The sequence below is a fragment of the Uloborus diversus genome, chromosome 6, assembly GCF_026930045.1.
Source record: "Uloborus diversus isolate 005 chromosome 6, Udiv.v.3.1, whole genome shotgun sequence".
Lineage (NCBI taxonomy): Eukaryota > Metazoa > Arthropoda > Arachnida > Araneae > Uloboridae > Uloborus > Uloborus diversus.
In genome coordinates, this window is record NC_072736.1 from 124,698,559 (window position 1) to 124,725,471 (window position 26,913).

At 31.5% G+C, this 26,913-nt stretch overlaps 1 protein-coding gene across 1 annotated transcript in view; it reads right to left on the reverse strand.

The window, feature by feature from the left end:
* The window catches only part of LOC129224004 (X-ray repair cross-complementing protein 6-like), a 43,691-nt gene extending 23,838 nt beyond the window's left edge, over nt 1-19,853 (reverse strand). The window contains exons 1-7 of the mRNA XM_054858396.1: nt 19,738-19,853; nt 17,309-17,410; nt 12,176-12,250; nt 3,919-4,030; nt 3,714-3,807; nt 2,782-2,968; nt 2,312-2,388 (exon numbers count right to left, since the gene is read on the reverse strand). Of these exons, the coding sequence (XP_054714371.1) occupies nt 2,312-2,388; nt 2,782-2,968; nt 3,714-3,807; nt 3,919-4,030; nt 12,176-12,250; nt 17,309-17,410; nt 19,738-19,797 (707 nt within the window). The 5' untranslated portion in view covers nt 19,798-19,853. The remainder of the gene's footprint in view (nt 1-2,311; nt 2,389-2,781; nt 2,969-3,713; nt 3,808-3,918; nt 4,031-12,175; nt 12,251-17,308; nt 17,411-19,737) is intronic.
* Between the last annotated feature and the right edge of the window lie 7,060 nt (nt 19,854-26,913).

Sequence of the window (26,913 nt, forward strand, 5' to 3'; positions counted from 1 at the left end):
GGGTCATGGCCTCCTTTGAAAAAATTCAAAGAATTTAAAATCACCTTTTTTAGAGCAAAACATTTCCCTTATAATACATACAAAGTCTAACAACAAGGAAAACAATGAGGGGGGGCCATAGCCACCCTGAAAAAGTTTCAAAAATAGTCAAAAACCTCTTTTAGAGCTAAATATAAAAAAAAATCCTTATTATTCCTCAAGTCCTGACAAGAATATGAAAACAATGCCAGGGAGCCATAAAACCATAGTGAGGAAGTTTCAAGTATAGTCTTTTAAACCCTCTTTCCAAGCTTAAATTGAAAAAAAACTTCATTGTAATTCGTGTGAAGTTTAACAAGAATGGAAACAATAATGCCAGAGGACGGGCATGGCCACCCTACGAAAACTTCAAAAATATCATGTGTATATCAAATATTTGGGTTATTTTAGCACAAAGGACTCGTCTTGTTACATGCATTTACTTCTCCCATGGGGGAAAGAAAAGGAATATGTGTTAGTAAGTGTTCGATAAAAAGTTATACATTTAATGATTGTGCACTAAGTTAGATTTAAGTTTTAACCTGGCTTTATGCAGTGCTATGTAAGTATTGTTCATTCCCTTTTTAATATGGGACCCTCCAAACCACTCCTCTTCCTCTTGTTAATATTACCAAAGATCGTCAACAAACAACGTTTTAAAAGATAACTTGTAAAAGTTTCCAGGGGAAGGTCCCCCACCTCTCATTTTCCAAAACATAGTTCAAGATCAGCCTAAACTTTGCTTTAAGCGCTTGAGTTTCTAAATGTTTCTGGGGGAGATCTACTTCCTCCCTAACATCATTGAAAGTCTTCAAGAATTACATTTCTGGAGTTTCAATTTCTTCAATCGTCTAAAACTACATTCTCAGAGCTACAATTTCGAAAAATAGAGGGGGGAGCGTCACCGGATCTTTTCTCCCCTAACATATTACCAAAAATCGTCAAAAATTTTCCGGCGAGAACCCCCGGAACCCTCTTACTTCGGGGTTAATATTACACTTATAGTTGGCTCATATTGGCTTCCTCTTAAATCAGAAGTCCTATACAGTCGCCTCAGAACACAGTAGTGATTACAGGAATACCACTTTGAGGCCACAATATATGCACACTTTTGTTAAGGAAAGAGGAAAATTATTGGGAAGGTTACAGCCTTTATGTCAAACTTGCGTCGCCTGGCTATTTACTATGTTTTTACTTTTATTTTGCTCTATTTCAAAGATTATTTTAAAGACAGAAATCAGTCAAATGAATGAAAAATTTTACCCTTAATTCAGCTTTCACGATTTTCATTTTAATGTACTTGGTGTCACACCCAAACTCCAAGATGAGTTCACCAAAATGTTTTTTTCCCAACTACAGCACGGGGGAAAACAGGTTTGAATATTGTTCTCTTTCACAATGTACTAAAAAAAGCATCCAGCACTACATTTCGGAAAATGTCCCAAGTTACCTCTGGTCTGTTTTCAGTTACTGATTTGACAGATTGTTCTGCGAAAAGTTGCTTGCTCTTTGATGCACAATTTAGTACATTTTGCTCAAGGGCATGAGAGGACAACATGATTGGCGTTTGAAATGTAGGTTTCAAACTCCAATAAATAATGACCAAAGTCATGGCTTGACCTAAGGATAAACAACCTTCGATAAAGCAATACATATGATTTTTGGGTATAGAATTTGTATAGTGAGTAAGAAAAAATTGCTATGATCGATAATAAATAAATCTTGATCATATGATCAATATTAGGAATGAAACATAAATTATCAAAAAAGGGCTGTTTTAGAGCCATTTAATCAATGCAAATCATTCAATGCTCAAGCAGCATATACTAATTTAATACTCAATGTGAAAAAAAAATAATAATAATATTAATTTGAATTTTGATATATCTTGAATTCAAATTATGTTTTTCGCAATCACGAGTGTGTGTGTGAACGTATATAGGCGTGTGTGTTTGTGAGTGTAGGTATGTGTGTGTTTGTGTCTGTGTGCAGGCATGAGTGTGTGGGTATGTGTGTGTATGTAGGTGTGCGTATGTATACGTGCGTAGGATACGGACGCAAACAGGAGGCCGGTCGACGGTGCTGCTGCAAAGGAATAAGGGGGGGATAAAGTCATAGGAACATCATTCAAAGGTCAAGTGAGAACAATAAGCAATGTGATTGCTCAAAAAAAAAAGCTTAAAAAAATAAATGTTGAGTTCTATTTTTAAACTCATTCTAACTGCATTTACATTGAATATTTATTTTAGTCACATTTTCACATTAAGAATTTTGAAAAAATTCTCATATCAACCTGGTTAAAAGATCATCAAATTTTTCAGCAGGGTCGGGCAATTTGCAATGTTCATCATCTGCTGCAAGTATTATGTCCTAAAATAAGAAAATAACTCCTGCTATTACATATGACATATGATCAGTGATGTTACTGTCAATTTTTCTGAGGGTATACTCCATTATGCACAATTTGTGCATGCAATCACAAGGCAATCAAAAGGGGTTGATTTATTAAGTGTTAAAAATACAAAGAAATCTTGTGGAAAAGTGTAGTTAACATAAATAATTTATTTTTGCTTTAGAAAAATTTAAAAATGGCATGATAGCATCTGAATTATAAATGCAATTTTTTTAAGTTTGAGAGTGTACGCTATAATTCTAAAAAAAATTTGAGAGTATACGGCATATATGGAGCATACCCTATGAGAACTCCACTGCATGTGATAGTTAACTATTATTACAAATAAGTTTTGCTAAAAATGCAATCACCTTGTAAAATACAGAGGGATCAAAAATACAGCTAGGAATCCGTATATGCATTAAGTCAATATCAATGTTGCTTTCATGCAAGTCCTTTGCTTTTGTCTTAGCTTGCAACTGAAGCTGAGGACTCCCATTATGAGGATTATCATTAACCGTAAATAAAAGAATCCTTCGATGAGCTAAAGAATGTTTGCTGAAAAATAAATCTAGTTACTCATTTATTTTTAAAGAACAAAATGTGGAATCAATTACATTTTAACAACTAATGAATACACTATACACATTCAAAATAACTAGGGGGTTCTGTTACCCTAAACGCTCATCAACCCCAAATGTTTTATTGCATTAGCATGCAGTATAATGCAGAGTAATATGAAGCAGAGTGCTATCCGTGGATCATTATGCATCATATTATCTGTCTTTTTTTTCTTTTTTGTCCCATTTTAAAGAATGAAACACGTAGCTTATGTTCTAAAACGATAAACAGGACAAATCTGCAATGTTCTGTGTCAATACATATTATGCATAACAAAATTTTCAATTATGTAACATTTTAAAAGTATTTCCTTTTTTTTTAACAACAACGGAAAAACCATAACAAAAAATTATTAGACAATTATTAGACAATATTAATATGTTCAAATATTTCAACATCTTTTCTTATCATATTGTTATACATCATAGCTCAAATTGCTTCAAAGAAAAACCTAAAAAGCAACTAATACATACTGAAAGAAAATTTAGAGACAATATTTTGCTGAGAAAAAAAATTAACAAAAAAGAATCCTAATATTACATGAAGTAATTATTTTAAACAAAATGAGATGAAAACAAAACTTAAATGGCGTGTAGTTACATTTACTTTTTGATGGTTTCTTTCCAGGCAAGAGAAATTCATACACATAAAATTAAAACGTGCCTTCACAAAAGCATCTTACCAATTGGAAAACAGAATTCCACAGACCCAAAAAGCATCAGCCAAAGAAAAATTGGCAGAATGACCAAATTTATCAGAAAATGATTGCTCATCCACTAAAAAAAAGTAAATAAAACTGACAACCAGACCAAAACAAAATTAAAACAGCTTTATTCACATTATGCCTAGAATAAAATACTATTATACATAGCTTCTTTAAAACTTACTGTTCATCAGTTCTTCTGTCTCTAAAATCCGCTCAGCTCCAGGCTCATTAAGGTCGTGGAAAACATATATATGCTTAAAATCCGTATCATTTCTGGCGTTTTTTGTTTTTTCCTAAAATAGATACAGAACATGAAAAAGTGGGGAAAATACCAAATAAAAGATCTCTTATTACAGCAAATAATTTATCTTCAACTTGATTACTTCATACAAGTTTTCGAAAAGAAAATAAAAATAAAGAGACGTCAGATATAGTAAGTTTGCTGAGAAGAAAATAATAGACTAGTGAAATGCTCAGCAAGTCTAGGCCAGGGATTCTCAACCAATGTTTTAGGTGACTGCGAATGATTCGCAGAAAAATTTCACAACTCTTCAAAGATTTTTTATATATCAGTGTAAAAAACTGTTCCATATGGGTCATTCCATGTCAGTTCAACCGCACCTCAACACCCACCATCTCAGATTTCAATGAAATTTTGTATACTTCTACTTTTCATAGTCCTAAGTAACCTCCTAAAGTATTTCTTCTCTATTAAAAATAGTTTTTATTTTCTGACCCTTCAAAGTTTTACGATTTTGCGTCAGTTGTCATTTACAGTTCTCTGAGAATGAACAGCAGCTGTTAGCAAAAAAATTTATATCTCAATAACTGAAGATAAAAACATTTTGAAAATTTTTCTATTATATATTAAGATTTCAAGTATTTCAGAAAAAAATATGTCAAAATTCTAAATTTATATTCAGCAATTAAAAAAAAATAACAAACTGAAAAAATTTAAAAATTTTCAATAATAAAATGATAGTCAAGATTTTAAAATTTTGGCATGAGGGTCTAAATTAAAATAATTGATATATTTTTTTTAATGATCACAAACATGTGATAGCATATAAAATGAAAATCTTTAGGGGACTTTGAGGGATTCTGCCCCCCCCCCCCCCCTGCCCTGCCCCCGGTTTTGATAAATGAAAAAAAGTTGATCGCAATATTACAAACTAAGTTAATAATTGCATTAAAGAAAATTTAAATATTGAAATACATTGGTGTTTGAACTGAAATGTAAACATTTAAATGCTCAAGGTTTTTTCGAATTGAAAATAATTAATTAAATTAATTAATAATGTAGGATCCCATGTGATCATGGTATTTCCTTGAGTAATCTAAGATTGCTTGGGAATTTATGTTCTCAACAGATGATGCAATGCTTGGATTTTTCCAAGGCCAACTGTCGATATAGTCACGAGACCTCGTGGCACAAGCAGAACAGAACAGAATCGAGTAAGACATTGACGGGCGAAGACGGTCGCCAAAAGAATATGTGTCTTTTGTGTGTGTATTCTATGTTGTGTGCCATCTATTTTATGGAATCAACTCTTTATGTTAACTGTGACTTGGAGTCATTTCCCACAATAATAAACAATAGAAATAAGATATTTCGAAATTTTCCTACAACAGTTTATGCACACTAAAGATTATTGTTAAATTTAGGGCAACATAGAAATTAAAACTTTTCATCTAATTCTGATTTATCATTAGGCAATTTTTACAAAGTATTAAAATTCCTATAAATACCAGCTCAGAGCTTTTAAATTGTATCATTAATCTAATGCAATATCAAACTGAAACTTGGATTTGTTTATCTCTGATCCAATGGAACAACCCAGAAAAGTTTTGGTTTAACACAGCAATTTATTGGATACTAGCAAAAATACCCGGCGTTAACTGGGTCAGTAATAATGGGGTCGTTTCCAAAATTTTGAAAGTATTTTTTTCTGAAAGAGCATGCTTAAAAACATAAGATCTGTTCATTTTTTAAATAATTTGTTTAAGTTTAATAGTATAAGAAAATTACTTAAATCGGTGTGCTTTCATTGTTTATACTTCTGCCGGATGACATCTCAAATGAGGAAATGCCATTTAGTGTTGCCACTCTCACAGAGCTAAATATTTAATTCACATCTTTACTCACGTGTATTGGCAACAATATGGTTGATCGCAAGCGTAGAGCGCAATTTTAATTCGCTTCTTGATTATCATAATATAGAAACATGGTGAAAGATGCGGCAAAGTGCATCATTTGTGACGTCATTAAGACCACGCCTTGTTTGAAAAATCTGACATTTTAAAAAATTAATTAAAAAATAACCGTTGGGAAAATAAAATTCTTTCTGGGTCCAAGTTATTATGATTTTGTTTTGCTTATTCTATCAAGTTCAGTGACTAAAAGTACTACATTTGACGGAAGGAAACCACCTCATTGTAAGAAACAATCGCTACTTTCTTTCGTTTTCTGTTTTAACTGAAAGAACTCAAAACACACCACTTTGACATGATTAAAAATCGAGCTTCTTCCTTACCCTTAAAAGTGAAATAGCAGTAAGTATGAAGAACGAACGAATATTCATTTAGAAATGAAAGCACGAACATAAGCACATAAAAATTTGAAGAATTTTCAAAATATGAACTAACAAAAACAAAGATCACTAAAAAAAACGTGCGCTTCATTTAATTAAATATTACACACACAAAAAAGAAAAAAAGCTCTCTACTATGTTTCTTTAAGGGTAAAAAAAGTAGTGTTTCATAATGTTTAAGTGACTTTAAACTCATGTTTGCTCCGGAGAAGCTTTGATTCAAAATTTTCATTATGATTACTTTTAATATTGCTGTTGTTTGGCAATGAATGTTTGTACCAATGGGTTTTACATTCGCAACTCCAGAGCTCGAATACGTTTCCTTGCGATGGTTACCAATACTAAAGAAAAAGGTAAAACATTCTATTCCACATGTTTTCTTTGGGGTAAATTACAGGCTTCAAGCAGTTTGTGATGGTGTATGATGAATTATGTGATGGTGTGATGAAGAATAGAAAAGAAAACTCCTCACAAATACGATGAAAAATTACTGTTGTTACTGTGTGAAAATATGTTTTACCTTTTTCATCCGCCATTAGACAGTGGCTGCTGCGCCCCCTATAGTTTATTAAAGTTGCAAATTTAATAATTTGATGAGGAAATTACATGAAATGTTTTCCACTATAACTTTTTAAAACTAAGTTTTTAAAGAATAAATTGTAGCCTAAGTTGCTCCTTGATAATGTAGCTATTTATGGTGAAAAAATATTTAAAATCTATCCAGTAATTTTGAAGTTTACCCCGGACATCCGGACAGAGATTAGCCCTTTATGTATAAAGATAAGGATGTAATTCCTAAGAAAGCAATGTCATGCTTGCTCCAGAGAGGCCTTGATTCAAAATTTACATTATGATTACTTTTAATGTTCCTGTTATTAGGCAACGAATTTTCGAAACAATGGGTTTAATCTTTAATCATTTGATGTAGAAATTACATGACATTTACAGTTTTCTATCAGGATGCTTTAAAACTAAGTTTTTTAGGAATAAATTATAGCCTAAGCTGTCCCCCCATTATGTAGCTATTTATGGTAAAAAAATGGTTAAAATCCTTCCGGTAGTTTCGAAGTTTACCCCGGACATCCGGACAGAGATTAGCCCTTTATGTATAAAGATGAGTTTAAAATGGTTACCATTGGCCAAAATGTTTACAATTAAGGCTTTGCAACAATCTCATTTGGCCATAAAAGTGTGTTTTGTTATCTTGAGTGTTTTTATGATCATAAATGGATCCTAATAGCCTGGCATTTGTACAAATGACAGATATTTTTATTTTACACTTCACTTGTAATGTTTTTAGATGTTTTGTTTTCTTTTTTTATATATTTGCCTGTCACCTTCCTAACTTTATGGTTGCTTTTACTAGCTCCCATAAAGGAACAGCTGGTATTAGATGACAGTTGATCAGCAAGCGGTATGGTTTACATTTATAATTAGTTGCTTATATTATGACTGAGATTGTTAACTACTTTTTATTTAAAAGGCCCTTTCTTTTTCTTGATTCTTCTTTCAACTGCTGCATTAGTTTTATCAAAGGTAGTATGTTCTTTTAAGCCACTTTTTATTTTGTACAAATGATTTATAAACCTTATATATTCCAGTTTAAATACAGTGAAACTTCATCAATTGGACACACTGATAATCCAGGGTACTCAACATTTATTTTTCTTAGGGTTGGCCTAATGCTAACTTCGATGACCGAAAACCATTCTAACTTAACACAAATTTTGCTAGAACCCCTATAAGTCAACATCCAATTGCTATTCTAGTTCAATTAATTCTTTCATATTGACCTTTTCTTAAAATTTTAGAAAAGCTCTTTTAGAGAATTCTATCTTTTATCTAGGGGAGTCAGCAACCACTCTGTGCTTTTAGTGCAATTCTGATAGGGTAGGATAAAATGTACCTACCGAGGCGTGTAGAGAAAGAAGGCACCATTACTTGTTTTCTAAACAAGTGTGAGCAGGACTTGTTATCTTTAGCAGACCTGACTCACAAGAAGCTTTTACCTCTTTTCAACAATTATGTATTTATTCCTCATAAGATATTCAAATCTATTATTGATTTTATTATGTTTTTTCAAAAAAAAAAGAAGAAAACAAAAGGAATAGAAAATTCATTTACTGGAATTAATTTTCATAATGTGAATGTTAAGCACTAATATGTATAAGTGATACAGACAGAAAATTTTTAGGAATTAAAATTTTAGAACCCCAGTAAGTTGAGGAAAAGTTGCGAGTTATATCGTTAAGCCGGGGGGAGGGGGGGGACTCTGGACAAAAAAAAAATTTCCATGCAAATAATAATGTTTTCCAATTGTCATTAAAAAAAATATCAAAATACATTGAATACGAGAGGTGCATAAATACTAATTTATTTCTTCATTTGTTATGAGCGGAGGGGGAAAGGTAATTTACTTTATTTAGAACATAATATTACTAAACAATCAGGCCATTGATTTTTAAGGGGTGTTAAATGTAATTTCAAGAAATTAAAATTATGAATTTGTCTTTGTACCAGTAAAACTATAATGGAAAAACAATTCCACAATAGCAATTTTTCTCAAACGTGGGTGGGGGGGGGGGGCGGATCCTGAAAGTACTTGAAACTACATGATTATGAATTGGTGTTAAGACTTTACTTTTGTTTTAAGTTGTATGGACTAAAATGCAGTAATTCGTATGCAGATATTGTTGTCTGCAACTTTTGAATTTCATGATATTTTATTTTCAGAATGTCTATATTTTAAACAATTTTTAACTATTTCAAATAAAAAAAAAGCTTGAATTTTTAATTAATATGTTTGAATTCAATATTTAACACACTTTATATTTAAATTTTTTAAATAATTGCTGGGAACTCTTGTTTCAAATACATGGAAGAACTTTTCTCTATGATGCTTCGTTGTTTCTGGGGGGGAGGGGACAGAATCCCTAAAAGACCCATAACTTTTTTCATAGGAAAAGTTAGGACACATACTCATGATCATTTTTTCTTTAAATCATGATTTTTAAAACTACCCTGATGTTAAAAATTTAAAATTTCAACAATGGTTTTTTTTGACCAAAAAAAAATCAAACTGTTTAATTTTTTAAAATTTTTTAGCATAAATTAAGATTATTATAATATTTTTTGTAAAAATATTCAAAGTCTTAACATTTTTTATGAAAATTTTCAAAAAGGTAACATCAATAGTTGCTGAGAAACATTTTTTCCTATTAACAACAGCTCAGTTAGTGTCTTTGAAAATGACAAAAAAAAAATACAAAATCGAAAAATTTCAGAAGTCTATAAAATCAAAATTCATTGAGTGTGAAACAAAAAGGTTACCCTAAGGGGTTGCTTTTAACCACAAAATAAGGAAGTATACCAAGTTTCATCAAAATCCGAGATGGTAGGTGTTAAAATCCCATTTTTGTGGTTGATTTGACATATTTTAAACTATTTCAAATAAAATAGAAGCTTAAATATTATTTTTTTTATATTTGAGTTCCGTATTCAACACATTGTATATTTGAATTTTTGTCATGTTCAAAGTCTTTCTATTTTGTGTAAAAATTTTCAAAAAGATTATAGCAGAATAAGTTTTAACCAAGAAATAATTTTTTTTCATAAACAACAACATCTCAGTTTAAGGGTCTCAAAAATGTAAAATCGCCAAATTTCAAAAGGCTATAAAATCAAAATGCATTGATACTGGAAAAAAAAAAAAAATAGGGGGTTGCTTGTAACCATAAAGGGATGAAGTATACCAAGTTTGATCAAATTCCGGGACGGTGGGTGTTAAAATCCCATTTTTGTGGTTGATTTGACGTGGAATGACCCATATTCAAAAAATGATAATAAGGATATTTTATACCATACATGTGCATTAATTTTGGGATCACTTTTTAATTTTTTGTAATTTTTCTAGAAGTTTATTTTCTAATGTATAACAATAACAGTAAGTTAAACATTATTTATCTTTACATTTAAATGGTGTTGTAAGTAATATCATAAGTAGTATCATAATAAAACTTTTACAATTAAACTATGTAACAGTTCTTTTATAACTAGTTTTCTTAAAATTTATTAATAGAAAAAAAAGCCTCACCGCACCGTGAAATTTGTCAACAAATGTGCACCAGTCTGCAGATCAATAGCAGTTGAGAAACACTAAGTTCATTAGTTTCCACCAAAAACAAATAAAATACTGGAAGTGGGAGAGAGTGAATATTTAAAGAAAAATGAAACACATAAAATATATTAGTTTGAAGCTGCTGTTATAATCAGCAGACGCCCATATTTTGCACTTAAGTTTTTCAGCAGTTTGATTCACAATAAAATTAAATGCTCATACCTTCTCAATTAAGTTAGCTTCATGTATTGTTCTTATAATCAAGGCCGTTCAATACTTTTTTCTTCAAACCAAGTAGAAAAACTGTTACACATAGAAAAACTGTTGATAACTATATCCTCTTCGTTTTACAAATTTTCAACAAATATTCTTTTGCATTGATATGTTCAACATAAAAATGTTTAGAAATAGTGTGAAAACTGTTTCATATTGTTTTCAAGCGTTAAATACTTTACTCTGTGTTTTGTCTTTTGTGTTGTTTTATGTATGTGCATTGTCTTATGACTGTGAATTAGTCTTCTGTATTGAGTGTCTTTGCCACCTGTTTGAAGACAATAATCAGATTCTTTAGATAATAACAGATCTTTCTTAAGATAATAACAGATTCTTTTCCCTATAGCAGTACTCATTTTAAATCAAAGGGAAAAATCATTTAAAAAACCAGAGTTTTTAAAAAATATACTAAGCACCTCTCATGATGCATTCAAAAGAACAAAATAAGTTTTCTGGGTCAGAATGGACTATTTAAGGAATCCTGTGGCTTTCAATTACTCCAAGATACCACAAGACAAGATTCCGCAAACGAAGAAAAGTGTGACTCAAGTCATTTCAAACCAAACTCTCCCAGGAAAATATGCATGTTTGAACACTCAAATTTATGATTGAAATCTAGATAATGATAAAAAAAATCTCTACCGGACTTGAGCCACACTTTTCTTCATTTGTGGTGTCATTTTCTAGGAATAATTGAAAACTACAGGAATACTTAAATTGTCTTTCCCAGAAAAGTTATTTTGTTCTTTCGAGTGCATTATAAAAAGTGATTTTTATTCTTTTTAGGGCAAATGTATTTTAGAAATAGTATGTTGTTACCATCACGAAACTTGATCTTATTTTTTCATATAAATGCTCTATACTAAAGGGGGAAAAAATCTATGTACATGCCTAAAGTTTTAAACAACTGGCACTAAAAATTAATCCTTGTTCCTCTCTAGGAAATGTTTGTGTGCTAATTTAACTAAAACCATTTAAATTTTAAAGGTTTTCCAAACTAATTCATGTCTCACAACATACAAGTTATAAAGATCCTATGTCTCTTTACGTATCCCTGTTATTGATTATTGCCATAGATGAGGATAAATATCCTACAAGAGCAATGATAGTGAATAAATTTCATGCTTGCTCCAGAGACACCTTTATTCAAGATTTTCATTATGATTGCTATCAATATTACTGTTTTATTGCAACAAAATGTTGTAACAATGGGTTTCATGCTTAATCATTTAATGGGGAAATTACATGAAATTTAATGTCTTTCATCCTGATCAAAATAATAATTTATTTCAGATTTTAATTTTTTATCATTAAATTGTACCTTAAAAAATATCATTTAGTGAAATTTTGAAGTCTCTAAGTGTTCTAGTTGCTGAGATATAAGCAAAAGCAAACCTTAGAATTTCCATGACAAACATACCAAGTATATGAAAAGTGCTTAAAAAAATGCAACTTACAGTGCCAAAGAAGACAATAGCAGTAAGATCTTTGTTGTTTGAGATAATTTTATTAGTGAGAGTAGTTCGAGCACACTGAAATATAAGAAACATTGGTCAAAACAATTTCAATTACTAAAAAAGTACAAAATAATAATCGAAAAACAGAAGAATAAACTTACAACATATATAGAATACAAACACATAAAACTGAATTGTAAAATATCCTATAATAAAATTCAATATCCTGCATTACAAGTCAATGACTTGTGAAAGTGAAGAGTGTTTTTATTAAAATGTTCCATAATTTGAAGAAAAAAAAATAACTTACTGGTCACTGAAGTTTATTACAGTGACATTACAAACTTAGATCCAGTTTCAGAAGAGCACCTGAGATTTGCATGCAAGATTATGTTGAAACAGGATTAAAAACATTTAGAAAACATACACCCAAGTCAACATCACGTACTTAACTAGGATGTCATCAACACCTTTTAACGTATTTTTATTCAGATAATATGCATAAAGATCTGCAATTTTTTAAATACAGTGAAACTCCATTTTTACGTCCCCCGAATCAATGTTTTTCCTGCATTTCAAGTTTTTTTTTAACATCAAATCCCAGTTTTTTTGTATACTAATTGATTGGAAATGCTCAGTCAGTGCTTCACTCCACTATTTTATTTGGAAACTACTTTTGAGTTAGAAGTTGGAAATTCAAATTTGGATATGTGCCCTTTTGATATGAAAGTGAATGAGTGCATATCGGCAAATAAGAGATAAGATCCCCTTTGCTGTAAAATACCTGGTGAGAAATAAGGGAATGGATATACGCCATTTAGGTGGTAAAACCAATGTTTACGCTTTTAACAATAGATATAAACGACTTCGAGAAGAAAGAAATCGATAGGGCCTATATTAGAGACTAGAAAGTCGCACGTCAAGGTATGACGGTTGAAAATTGCTTAGACATTTGAATGAAGCCATTGCCTGTTTGGTGATATTTTGATGGTTAAAACTGTAACTCTAACTGCAGTGGATTAACCCTAAACTCCAATAAGTATCGGTTATTGTTGACCATTTTTTCGTTTCTTCATTCCCCTGAAATGAGTCTTACCAGTAAAACAGTTAAGTTACCGGGTTGAGTTCAGTCTTGTCACGATAAAGCCTTTTCCTGCATGTTACACATTGCTAAAACATACTATCAAATTATCATGCGGTGGCGCAAGTTTTGTTGTTGAAACATGCGAGTTACTTGATCATTGATTATTATTTATATGAGGATTCTGAAAATGAAAAAAAAAAATTACAAAAGTGGATATAATTTGTTTTGAAAGTACACTCCTCAATTCCACTATTACAGACTATTTTCAATCTGAATGCCCAGATTCGCAACTAAATGCGTTAAAATGATCTGAAATTTTTAACCCAGTACCTCAAGAAACGTAAAATTGGGGTTTCACTGTATTATTCATTGTACCACTGTATTATTTACCATATCACTGTAGTCACTACATCACCTCTTTGTGTCAAAATTCTTGAATTTTCCTGCGCTTTATAGCATAAGTTTGATGTTTTCCTCACATTTATCTCGAATGAGTTTTCCCCAAAATTTTAATAGTTTGAACTCCAACTGTCTCTTTTTAACATGCTTTTATTAGCTTCACCTGTATGTATATACAGGTATAGGACAAAATAATAGGAACACCTATGAAAAAATGAAAATCTCTTATTAATAAGGGGATGGGCCACCCTTTGAATGAATGAAAGCTTGTATTCGATGTGGGACTGACAAATAAAGGTCTTTAATACAGTTCATTAGAATTTGCACCCATTCCTCATTCAAGACCACCTCAAGTTCAGATAGAGTGCATGGAGGAGCAAAACGTGCACGGACTTTGTACCCTAAAAAATCCAACGAAAGTTCGATGATGATCAGATCAGGGGACTGGGAACACCATGTTAGATGTTCCACTTCATCGTCATGCTCATGTAACCATGTTTGAACACAGTGGTGCGTGTGAGTAGGGACATTGTCATGTTGAAATACCCTTCATTCTCCCGGAAAGAGTCTGAAGCATAGGGGAAGATGATCGGCGAGAATGATTCGATAACGTCCACCTGTGATTCTTCCCCTCAGGGCAACAAGAGGCAGAAATCTACTGGAAGATATTGCTCCCTACAACATCACAGAATCCCCTCCATGCTTTACGGTAGGAACCAATCTGTCAATATGGTATGCTTCTTCTGGTGTTTGCCGAACCATGTGGTGTATTCTGGTGCATTCTGGAATAGTGTGAAGGATGACTCCTCAGACCCTATGGCTTGTTCCAATTGCAGTTGCGTCCAGTTTAAGTGGTCTCTGTACCACTGTAGTCACTTCATAGCATTTTGCGTCAAAACTTACGGTTTTGAAATAGCTAATCTGCCATGAATGTGGGCAGCACGCAACTCTTGTTGGATAATTTTCATTGATACGGGGCTCTGAAGGTGGGTATTCATTTCGGATGTTATCTTTGACACTTTAATCATTTCACTTTAATCAATGTAGTCTTGCGTTTTCGGGAGACAATCCTGTTCAACAATCGTGTATTATGATTCTTTCACTTCAACTTTCTTTCACTGTAGTGCTTCACAGAAGACACCTTACCCAGATTTGCATAGGCTGTTATAAATTTTGAGACAGTGGTCCTTGAAACATCGACAAGACTGGGTGTTCTGGACACTGACGCATAAATCAATTAATATGAGAACGAAAAATGCTTACAAAAATTAGAATTAAATATCGATAGAAGCCCCTGATTTTTCTCCATCCGATAAAAATTGTTCCAATGTAATTAGAACGTTAGTTATAATTGTTTTTAACTAATATCATGCCAAAATGTAGGTGAGTCTCCAATTGAGAATTCATTGTGGATTACATTCATCGTTGAACAAAAATTTTATAGTACCTCAAACTAGTAAGTACAAGACAGTAACATAAATGTGATTTCCACCCACAGACATTGATGACAGTTATAGATTAGCTGGATTAGACAATTATTCGACAGGCAATTTATTAGAGCAGTTGAATGTTTTTAGAACTCCACTGTTACACTTTAAGATGTATCATTATTTATTTATTTATTTATTTTGGAGTTTGAGAGATCCCCATTTCAAATGTTGCAAGAGCCCTGCATTTGTTTGTTTTTTTTTTGGGGGGGGGGGATTTCCTGAATATATAAAATAATGAATAGTGTGAAAATAAATATTTTCTCGTAAAACAAGTAAAACTAAAAAAAGAAAAGAAATTAATAGTTTAAAAAAATAATCTTTGGATGTTAAGTAGGATAAGATAATTGAACAAACAATCAACTTTATTGCAAAAAATCCGTGGATTTATTTACATTTTTGGAAGGACAACAAATGGAAGAAATTTGAAACAACTGATTTGAAGCCCCCATGATTGGTCAAGTATTTTATCATACTTATGATCCAAAGATTATTTTTTACTTTTTAGTTCATATTGCTACAAAAGCATGTTTTTTAGTTTTTTAAACTATTAACTTATTATATTTGATCCCCAATTTTTATTAATAGAACTTTGGGACAAAAAATATTTTTTTCTAATATTAGCGAAATAGAGTCCTCCAAGTCTAGTGAGACATCTAGCCTAGACAAAACTATATGTATAGAGCAACTTTTCTAGGAATTTGATCCACTTGGAAACCGAAGAGAAGAACCATTGTTAAACAGTGAAAAAGCTTTCAGAGTTTTACTTTCAAGTCGTTGAGAGCAGTTACTTTGTTCTGTTCTCTGGAGTTTGTTCTTTCTATTCTAATGTTAAAATTTTTACGATTGTTCTCAAAATTTTTAAGACAATCATTGAAAGATAAGTATGCATAAACTTGCTGTTGATATTATCATTGAAACTAATAAAATGTATAATCACTAGGTGTCATACAGTAAAATGATCAACAGTATCAATGTAACGGAATCTGTTAACTCTTTCACTTTGTTCCAATAGCTTATTTTCATAACTTTTATCAAAACCTCTATATCTCACATTTTTCTTCTGTCACGTAAAACTCTAAATAGTTAGGCTCGACTGTATATAGAATGAAAATTAATGTTTCTTTTATTATTTATAGATGAACATGCATTTTATGTAAAAATTTATGTACTTTAAACAGTATTTATATATCAGTTATATTTAAAATCATTTGTGAAATGCGATTATTTAATGCTAATTTAAAAAATAAAATATAATATAACTGATACTATGTCAGATTTTGATCATTATATTCATGGACTTTGGAAAACTGATTACACATATGCATGTATTCTGTAAAAATCACAGAAAAACGCCACAGTATCCTACACGGCGGTGCTAAGCACAAAAGTTTTATCTGCACTTTTTGTCAAAATTGAGTTACGATTACTGTGTGGATCTTTGTCACATTTTTAACAAAATACAATGTTTTATGGTCATTTGTCAGGGAAATTTTTTTAAAAAAGCAGAAAAAGTTGCATTTAAATCAAATACATGGTGGCGTAACACTTTAAATGGCACAATTTCTCTTTTTGAACTCATCTGCCGATATAACTTGTGCATTTAGCACAGCAGTATACATAAGTATAAAATGTTATGTAAAATAAAAATATGAAAGTTATTTAAAACTAGATATTATATTAGCACACTAGTTTATTAATTGCCGCAATATGCAATGGTTATACATGTTTTAGTATTAACATTTTAATTTAAAAATTTTAAATAAGTTTAATTGATTTACTTAAGTCTTAGTTGCTTTACTCATTTTTCTTTTGTTAGCTACTTTCACACAAATATATAGTTCAGAAATAAAAAATTTCTATTAGTTAGTACAGAGGTATAAGACAGTTTCCTTTTTTCTGACCAACTTTTAGTTTTTAACTAGTCATTTTTAATCTGCACTAAAATCAGTATGTAATTATTTTTATTAATATAAAATAAAAAAGGAATATTATATTATCACATTATATTAATGATACATAAATATATGATACAAATATAGAACTTTTTTGATATTTTTAATTATAAATGAATAATGTTACTATGATTCATATATAACATCAACTGACACATATCAGCAAATCCTGACAGAAATTCTGGTTACCTTCATAAACAAAACTTACCCTTAAACTAAGATTAAATGGAGACTCTTCACCATTTTCAAACATTTTCCATGTTGCATCAATTAAAAATATTACAGCATCTCTCCCGTAAACAAAACCTTTCTGCAAATGTAAAGATTTAAAAAATATTTTAATTAAAAAATAAAGTCAAATTTAATAGTTTTCAAAAAAGTGAACATGGAAAAAAGAATTTCCACCCAATGTGTGCAGATTTCTGCAGCATAATAGAATGAGTTATTTTTTGTTGAAGAAACATCCAATGGTACTATAATAAAATAATATTTGGAAAAAATAGGGCTGTTTTTTAAAAATTGAATGTTATACAAAAACCAGAAAAATTGGTCACATCCTTGTTTTTGCTGATTTATGGGTCAATTTATGAAAAAATGTGAGCACTGCATTTTCTAGAGCATAATAGAAAAAACCCAAAAATATAACATTTAGTTTTTTTGAATTAGATTGCAAAAATGCAAAAAAAAAAAAAAAAAATTTAATGAAAAAATTTCAGTTACTGCTTTTTACCTACTCATGGCAGAGTTTTAATAAACCGTTCTGAGAAAGCCACACAAACACAAAATAATATTTTTAATGTATTAATGTCATTGAAAGTGTAAGATTCAGCAAACTCATTTTACTTTGGAATAGAAATAAGAGGTCATTAGTTGCATTTTGGGTCCCAACATTTGGGTTTGAGGCCGAGATTTCCAATCCTACGCTCCAAATTTGATGCCTAAAGTTTTGGATCACATCGAAGCTTTTATTTCCTGACTTATTGTGCTTGAAACTTGTAATTGTCCTAAAGGATAATTAGTAAATGCGATTTTTCAATACAATTAATTTTGTCTGCATAAAAAATATTTTTCTCCTTTACATTTTACCAATCCTTTTAAATATGCTACCACCATTGTGTAGCATTTTTATTTAACTTTTTTTTTTTTTGGTATTCTAATACGTGTACAGAGGAACCTCAATAACTCCAAGGAAACATTAAAGAAAACACGTTAACTGAAGTGGATATAAACTTACTGAGGTTCCATAATTTTAATTCCTAAAGAGTTTCTCTATCATTTACTTACTAATGCTTAACATGCACATCATAAAAATGAATTCCAGTACATGGATCTTCTTTCTGTTTTCTTTTTTGAAAAGTACACAATAAAATCCCAAATATTATTTGAATAACTCATGAGGAATAAATCCATAATTTTTGAAAAGATATAAAAACTTCTTGTCAGTCAGGTCTGTTGAAGACAAAAAGTTCTGCTCACACTTATTTGAAAAACATGCCATGGTGCCCTCTTTTTCCAGAGGACTACCCTGGGTACATTTATCCTACCCTTTCCTAATCTTTTAGAATTGCACTAAAAGCACAGAGTGTGGCCGACTCCTCTGGAGAAAAGAGGGAATTCTCTAAAATAGCTTTCCAGAAAAGAATTAAGTGACCAGGAAACAGCAGCATAAAATTCTGAGAAAAGGACAATAAGAAAGAATGGTGCTAGCAAAAACTGGACTAGAGAATAGCAATTAAATGTCGAGTTATAGGGTTTCCTGCAAATATGTGTCATGTTAGAGAGGTTTTTACCCATTGAAATTAGCATTGTGCGAACCACAAGTAAATGTTGAGTTACCGAAACAATCGAGTTACACACATGTCGAGTTAACGAAGTTTCTGATAGAATTAGCCCTAATGTCACTCCTCTTTACTTACCATTTATTTAACTTTGTTTACATTCAGTTAAAACGCCGCTCTGTTGCATCGCATGACGTTGTCTGCAATTCCACTCTTTTCGCTCATTAGAGGGCGACACCTATATTAGACTATTATGCAGATTAGCACACATGCTTAGCCGTGATTGGTTGCTGTGTTCTGCATGCGTATGGGAAGCATCTGACAACTTTCATCTCCCATCATGCATCAATATGTTAATTTGGTTTTGAGATATAAGCGGATGTTTTCTTACTGATCACTCACTCTCTGACTCACTTCTCTCAAGCGAGGTAGCGAGATGCTACTCACTACTGGTTAGGCTGCTTAGCCATTTTTTACAAACCTTGAACATGTGCTAGTTAACCACATTAGATTTAAGTTGGCCATATTAGATTTAAGCTCCGTCTTGTTAGTTATCAGGTGAGCAGCCATGTTTAAATAATCCGGTAGTCTTTATATATATTTTGTTTTTATATTGTTTTTAATGTTTGAAATAAATGTTATTGTTTTAAAAAGTATTTCGTTCATCAACAAACTTCCAACCACTGAACACTCTGCAAAATATTGACGAAAGCATATTAGATGTCTATAGCATCGGCTAAGACAACAGTTTCACTATCTATTCAATTCTGTTCATTTAGATGCTCTAGAAACTTGTACTAGGTGTCATGACGATGTCTAGATTTAGATACCTATTTCTAATACTGATACAACTACTCACATCATAGGCATTTTCATCATCATCTTCATCTGGTATAGGATCTTCCCAGGTAGGATTCATAATTTAAATAATGCAAAGTCTGAAAGATGAAATTGAGTTAGTAAAATCCAATATTGGTGCCACTTTAATATGATTAAACCCTATGACCTATTTGAAAATGTAATACAATGAGAAATATGCAACTGTCATGCTCTATTTTGGTAGGCTATGTGCATATTGTATAAAATTTAATCAAGGTATTTAACATCATAATTTAGGGAAAGTCTATAGAAAAAAATAATAAGAAAAATAAGCAGCCTGTTTTCAAAGGTGATGTAAAGGAATGTAAACTTAATTGGGGAAAAGGATCAGAATCAATATTTAATGCTTGAATTATTTTTTCTTTCATAAATAATTTGATTTTCAAGCAAATATTATAGTAGAATTTAAAAGGAAAACATGTTACTTTATTTCATTTACATATCTTTAATGTTTACAAAATTAGATTCTTAATTAGCAATGAAATTGCAATGGAAAAATAAAAATGCTCTAACTTACTGCAAATATTTGTGTAATTATAATATATTGAGTGAGTTAACTGCACAAAATTGTAATTTTAAAAATATACAGTACTCTCAATTATCTGCAGACGGTTTATCCGCAGTGAAGATTATACAGTCTTTCACTTTTTTTTTTGAGCAATCACATTGCTTATTGTTCTCAATTGACTGTTTCTGGTGTTCCTATGATTTTATTCCCCCCCCCCCCTCCCTCTGCAGCACCACCGTCGACCGGCTTCACGATGCTGCTCCCTAGCGAAAACTGTTTCCAGGTTGCGTCCATATACTGAATGCACACGCATACATACACACCTATAAACAAACGCATATATACATACACTTTCATACACACAAATACATATACCAACACACTCATGACTGCACACAGACACACACACGCCTACACACATACATACACACTCCTACACACACATACGTACACATATATGCAGATACACATACAAACACACACGCCTACACATACATACACAACACACACATACATACACAACACACACATACATACACAGATGCCTAAACACACATACATACACATATGCACACACACATACATACACACATGCCTAAACACACATACATACAGATATGCACACACACATACATACACACATGCCTACACACATACATACACACATATCCATACACATATACCCACACAAACACACACATATACATACACACATACCCACACAAACACACACATATACATACACACATACCCACACAAACACACACATATACGTACACACATACCCACATGCCTACACATACATACACATATGCACACACACGCTTACACATACATACACACACATACCCATACAAACACATACATACACACATATGTACACACACACATACCCATACAAACACACACATACATACACACACATACCCATACAAACACACACCTACATACACACACATATATATGCACACACAGACACAAACACACACGCTTACACACAAATACATACATACATACACACATATGCACTCACACATACATGAACACACACTCATGATTGCGAAAAACATAATTTGAATTCAAGATGTCAAAATTCAAATTCTTTTTTTTTTTTTGTGCCTTTTTTTATTTTTTTTTGAATATTTTCAGTGATTAACGGAATGTAGATTGTAGACAAATGCAACCATTTTAACTCAACAAGGGATTTTTTGGCATTCATATCTCTTTCTTCCAATGACATCATACCTTCCAAAGTCAATGAAAGCAGACTAATTCAACCATCAACACAACTTACTGCTTTAGATCTAGACTACTTAATGATTTTTAGATCAACACTAGCTGAAACCTGATTTTTAAATCTACACTGCTTGCTGCTTTAAACCTACCTTACTTACTGATTTATAGATCTATACTACATATGAGCAAAACGAGTAACCAGACCAGTTTAGCTCAAAAAAATTCCCCTTACCTATATGTTTTTGGTGCTGGATTTGTTTCAGTTAGTTTGTTAACAGTATTTGCTCACAAATGTGCGTAATCGGTTTGAAATAATGAGCAATCCTTGTTTAGCTTTTACAAACATTTTTCATTTAAACACTTATTGTTTTCAGATAAGGGCAATTCCATGAAAAGTGAAACCAGTAGGTCAAAACTTCATATTGCTGTTATACTGCTATATTATGTATCACTATCAAACTAAAATGCATATTTTCAGAATATTACACTATTGGTTTTATAATAAAAGCTAAATAATATTTCTTTTTTTCCTTGTTCGAAGTATGATATTCGTTTTTCAACAATCAGAAAAATATACTGCACATTCAAATGCAAATTTCTAGTAGTAATAAAAACAAATGGAATTAACTGCAATTTTAACTGCTAACATAATATACTATAGTTATATATGCATTTCAAATTTGAAAAAAAAAATGAAATTTAATGTTATCACAAAAATTTAGCAGTTGTCATGACTTCCTACAAAATTAAAACTAAAAGAAATCCTTTCTGATACTTTTAGCAATAGTAATTGATCACTATAATTTAAAGCATTATAATTTCTTTTGGTTTTTAAAAATTCTTTTTTTTTTTCTTTTTAATTAAAAAAAAATTGTTCTGGATGAAACAAAAAGCAGTATGTCATCCATAATAAAGAGAATGATGGTATATAACCTAACAACTGATTATTCATTTTCGACAAATGATTTTCAAATTTTCATAAATAGTAGTAAATATTTGGTTTTATTTTTAGATTATTAACATACACATCCCTCTCAATGTAAAATTTTTTTTCATCCAAAGGATGCTATAAATTCAATTGGTATTCAAATTAGTATTACTTTTTTGTTAAAAATTAACTGAAAGATAAGAATTTGATATTTAATAGTTAATGACTGTTGTATAATAGTTTAAACCAAAGTCACTCCAGCTATTCTATTGATACTTAATCTCCACTTCTTATTAAATTCATAGTATTAATTGAAAAGCATAAAAAAAAACAGTAAAAAAATTAAGGTTATTGTTTCAGTTTCATTGATGCCTTAAATATTTTAAGTTTTAAAACATAAAAACAATTAGATTAGAGATAAATTTTAAAATCTTTTCTAGCAACATCTGATCCCTGCAAATAAAGCACATCTACTTTTACCAGTTGGGAAAATATTGGCAAAAAAGTTTTTTTGCCAGGACAGTTTCCACTGGTTTTTCCCACCTTCAGAAAAAATATAACAATTCTATCACAATCGATCAAAATCAAAAGGAACTGTGAATTTTTTTAAGAAACTGGCAATATATTTGTTTGAGCATGGTAAGAGGATGTTGTGATCATTGAAAGTTCTAAAGCTGTTAACCCCTAGAACCTATCACAGATTTACAGGAAAAACCAACTTTACCATAATTAGACCCAAGGAAAAGTCAATGTGTTTGCATTTAGAGTTCGAAAGAATAATTTGCAAACTTTCCAAACTTCTCCTTTTGTATAACTTTAACTCGGAAAATTTTACTTCTTATGACGTGGTTTATTTATGTGGTGGTATATATGCAAGGGGAGTCGTGTCCCTACCTCCCCAAATCTTTGAAAACTATTAAGGTACAACTTAAATCTTGAAACAATGTATTAATTTAGGCCATAGCAATCTCTTAATGGAAATTCTTTGTATATCCATGCTTTTATTTGCTTTGTATAATTTTCAAATCAGAAACGCTCGGTCCGTGAGAAATATATATTTATTTCTATCACAAATTTTACAAGCAATATCCATAAAACTTGCTGGATTTAGAAAGCTTGAAATTTCTAGAACAAATATTTAAAAGACATTTGTTAAATCTATGAAAAATTCACAGAAATATTTACAATTGTATAACAATATAGAATTTTTGCTGTTTTCTAAGTTACGCCCGTAACAAGTCTTTATTTTTTGCCACTTTTTGTAATCAAGGGACCTGCATCCAAATTTAGGATTGCATAAAAAACTTAAAATATTTCAACAGAAAAAAAACTGCAGATTTTTTATCAAACCAAATTGTAATTTTAGGTGTTTAAAGTGTACGTCGTTTTTAGCGGTGCAATTGCCCGAAAGCAGCCTTGCGAAATGCTGAAGCCTTTCCCATATAATCCAAATAACTAGACATTTGAAATGAAAAATATGCAAAAAATTTGTTTTAAAAATTAATCAGGTGTAAAATTTTTGAAAAAGATAAATCAATTCAATAAAAATATATAAAACATGCAGAGTTTCGTACTTACGGCGGTAAACATCAAAATAATGATGCCAGCTGTCGAAATTATTGCACATCAAAACCACGGAGCTAAATAATAAACCTGAGTGGTACAACCGTAAGTTAATACTAAATACTATGAGCTAAAAAGAAGATCAGCCTTCAGCATCAGCTGAGGTATGAAAACAAATACAAATACTGACGTTCCTTATTTAGGGCAGGTAAAATTTAAAAAATATTAAAAAGACTCTTTGCTCCGTTTACTCTTTTTGTGCTGAATTTATTTGATTTCAAAACTAGTTCAAAAGTTAGATTGAAAAATTAATTGAAATGAATGATTCCGAGGATTGAACTCACACTCCTCGCCAAGCCACCACGTTACTCTAATAAAGCCCATCAGTGAGCGAAGCCAACTCCGACCGATTAGCAGTTCGATCTTTTGAACGAAAACTTTTAAACTTCATATTTTGCCTAATTTGATCTTTCCACCAAAGATAAAGATCTTCCACTGCACTGATCTTTTGTGTACAGAACTACCATGTTGCAGCATTGCTAGCAACAAGGCCAATAAGATGCTTGGGTTTATAGTGGAACCTTGGAACAGCTTACCGGAAGAGGTGGTAATGAGCAAAGGAGTAGACAGTTTTAAGAGGGCCATTGATCTTCACTGGGGATTGTAAATTGACTAGGACCAGTCTAGCTGGGCCTAGAGTCCCTACATGAAAACCTGTTGTTGGTCGTCACTTTTGTATTTGTATTTGTAATTTATCTGGACGAAAATAAAATTTGTTTCGTCTTTAAATCCCATCATCTTTTTCTGATAAGTAAAGATTAATAACGTACTGATTAATTTGATAATCCTTAAAGTGTTCTTGGCATTGGTGCCAAAACTCAGATGGATTTGAGCCGAGAAACAAAAGAAATGAAGGCTTCACTCTCTCTTTTTCTCTACGTTTTATCTATTCTCAATTGATGTATCACAGTAGGAAATTTCATTACAAGAAGCGGAGCAGCAGAGCTGGCTTTCTTATTATCCTTTGGCAACGGGTTAAATATTTATTTCAGTTCTCGCTCAACAATAGGTTAAAATAAATATTAATCATTTGGGAGATATAACCATCCGATGTTTTAATTAATTCATTAACTAACAAAAACGTTTCCATTTCGATCCATCGCGCTTCGAAACCATGCTTGCCACAACTTAATTATACACAAAAAAATTGATAAAAATCAGTCCGGCCGTTTAAAAGGCTTATGGTGACAAACGTCCGCACAGAAGATTTTTATATATTAAGATGGCTACTTCTGTATGTATGTAAGTATGTCCGGGGTAAGCTTCAAAACTACTGGACCGATTTTAACCATTTTCTCACCAGATAGCAATCAAGGAGAAACATAAGCTGTAATTTATTCCTAAAAAACTTAGTTTAAAATAGTTATGATGGAGAACAGCAAATTTCATGTAATTTCCCCATTAAATGATTAAGTATAAAACCCATTGTTACAAAAATTCGTTGCCTAACAACGGCAATATTAAAAGTAATCACAATGAAAATTTTGAATCAAGGCTTTTTTGGAGCAATCACGAAATGTATTGCTTTCTTAGGATTTTTATCCTCATCTATGTAAATTGACTAGGGCAACAGTTAGAAAATAGAAAGTGTTTATTGGCTAAAATTGCTCAGGCCTGCAAAATTCGGGTCATGAAAAAGTGATTGCACGGTAATGAGTAACTTTTATTCTAGTGGGAAAGCTGATTTCAAATATGAAATCCATTTTTCTCAATCACATAAGAAATTTTCACCAATTGGGCTTTAATACATGTGGGGCAGAAACAGGGCCGATCCTAGGGTGTCGGCCGCCAGTGCGCAGAGACCTAATGTGCCGCCCTCAAGAGTGATTTGCATATTTTGACTAATCTTTAACGTCTATATAAATCTTTCTTTAAATTTCTATGCCAAGTTCAAATTTAAAAAAAGGGGTGGGGGGACAGAAGAATGATCTTATAAAAAGGAGGAAATTTTTTGTAGTAAGAAACTCCTTAGGTACAATTTATATCTTTGAAGAAAGTAATTGATACCATAATTTACTAGTCGTAAAAACGCATTTTATAGTAAGATAAAAAAAAAAACATTTGTGCTGTTGTAAAGAAACGAAAAGTAACAACGTATAAAAAGCACAAATTCGCAGATTACTACCTGCGAATTTGTGCTTTTTATACGTTGTTACTTTTCGCATTTTATAGTCTTTCTTTAGTGACATCAGAGAAGAGACGGAGGAAGGGGAGGTGTCAGGGGTTCAGGAAAATTATCGAAATTGGCGTATGAAAAAGTATTTTTAGTTAATCTTTCGTTGCGTTTGGTTGCAAGGACAAAAGAGTTAAGTATATTCAAGGTGCATGGAGAAATTTTCGAAATTGACGTCAAATATCGCAATTTTAGGAACTTTTTCGAGATTTTAGGTGAAAGTAATGTTGCAGTTCCTTCCTAAAATTCTTTCAAAACTGAAATCAAATTGAAGCTATTTTTTAAGACCGTAGCTTAGGAAGGATCGGCGTTCTTCCCGAAAAATCTACGAAACTGAAATTTTAAACCCGCAATTTTGGGTTACCTTTGTTGACGTTGCAAGAAGGAGGGAGATTCAATCGTCTCCCATCGAAAGATTTCGAAATATAAATTTAAAACTGAAATTTAGCCCGTCTTTGGTGACGGTAGGGGATCTGGCGGCTATCCTCCGGTAATTTCTCGGCTTTATTTTTTCAAAAACCTGTTTTTGGCTAGATTTGAAAACAATAGGGGAAACGTGAAAATATTCCGAACCAAAATATTTTTTGGAACTGAAATCCATAATAACCCAAGTAACATAAATCACGTTGCTCTGAAGCGTTGACGTCACGTTACTGGTAACGTTGTTAGAGCGAAAATATGTCTCGTT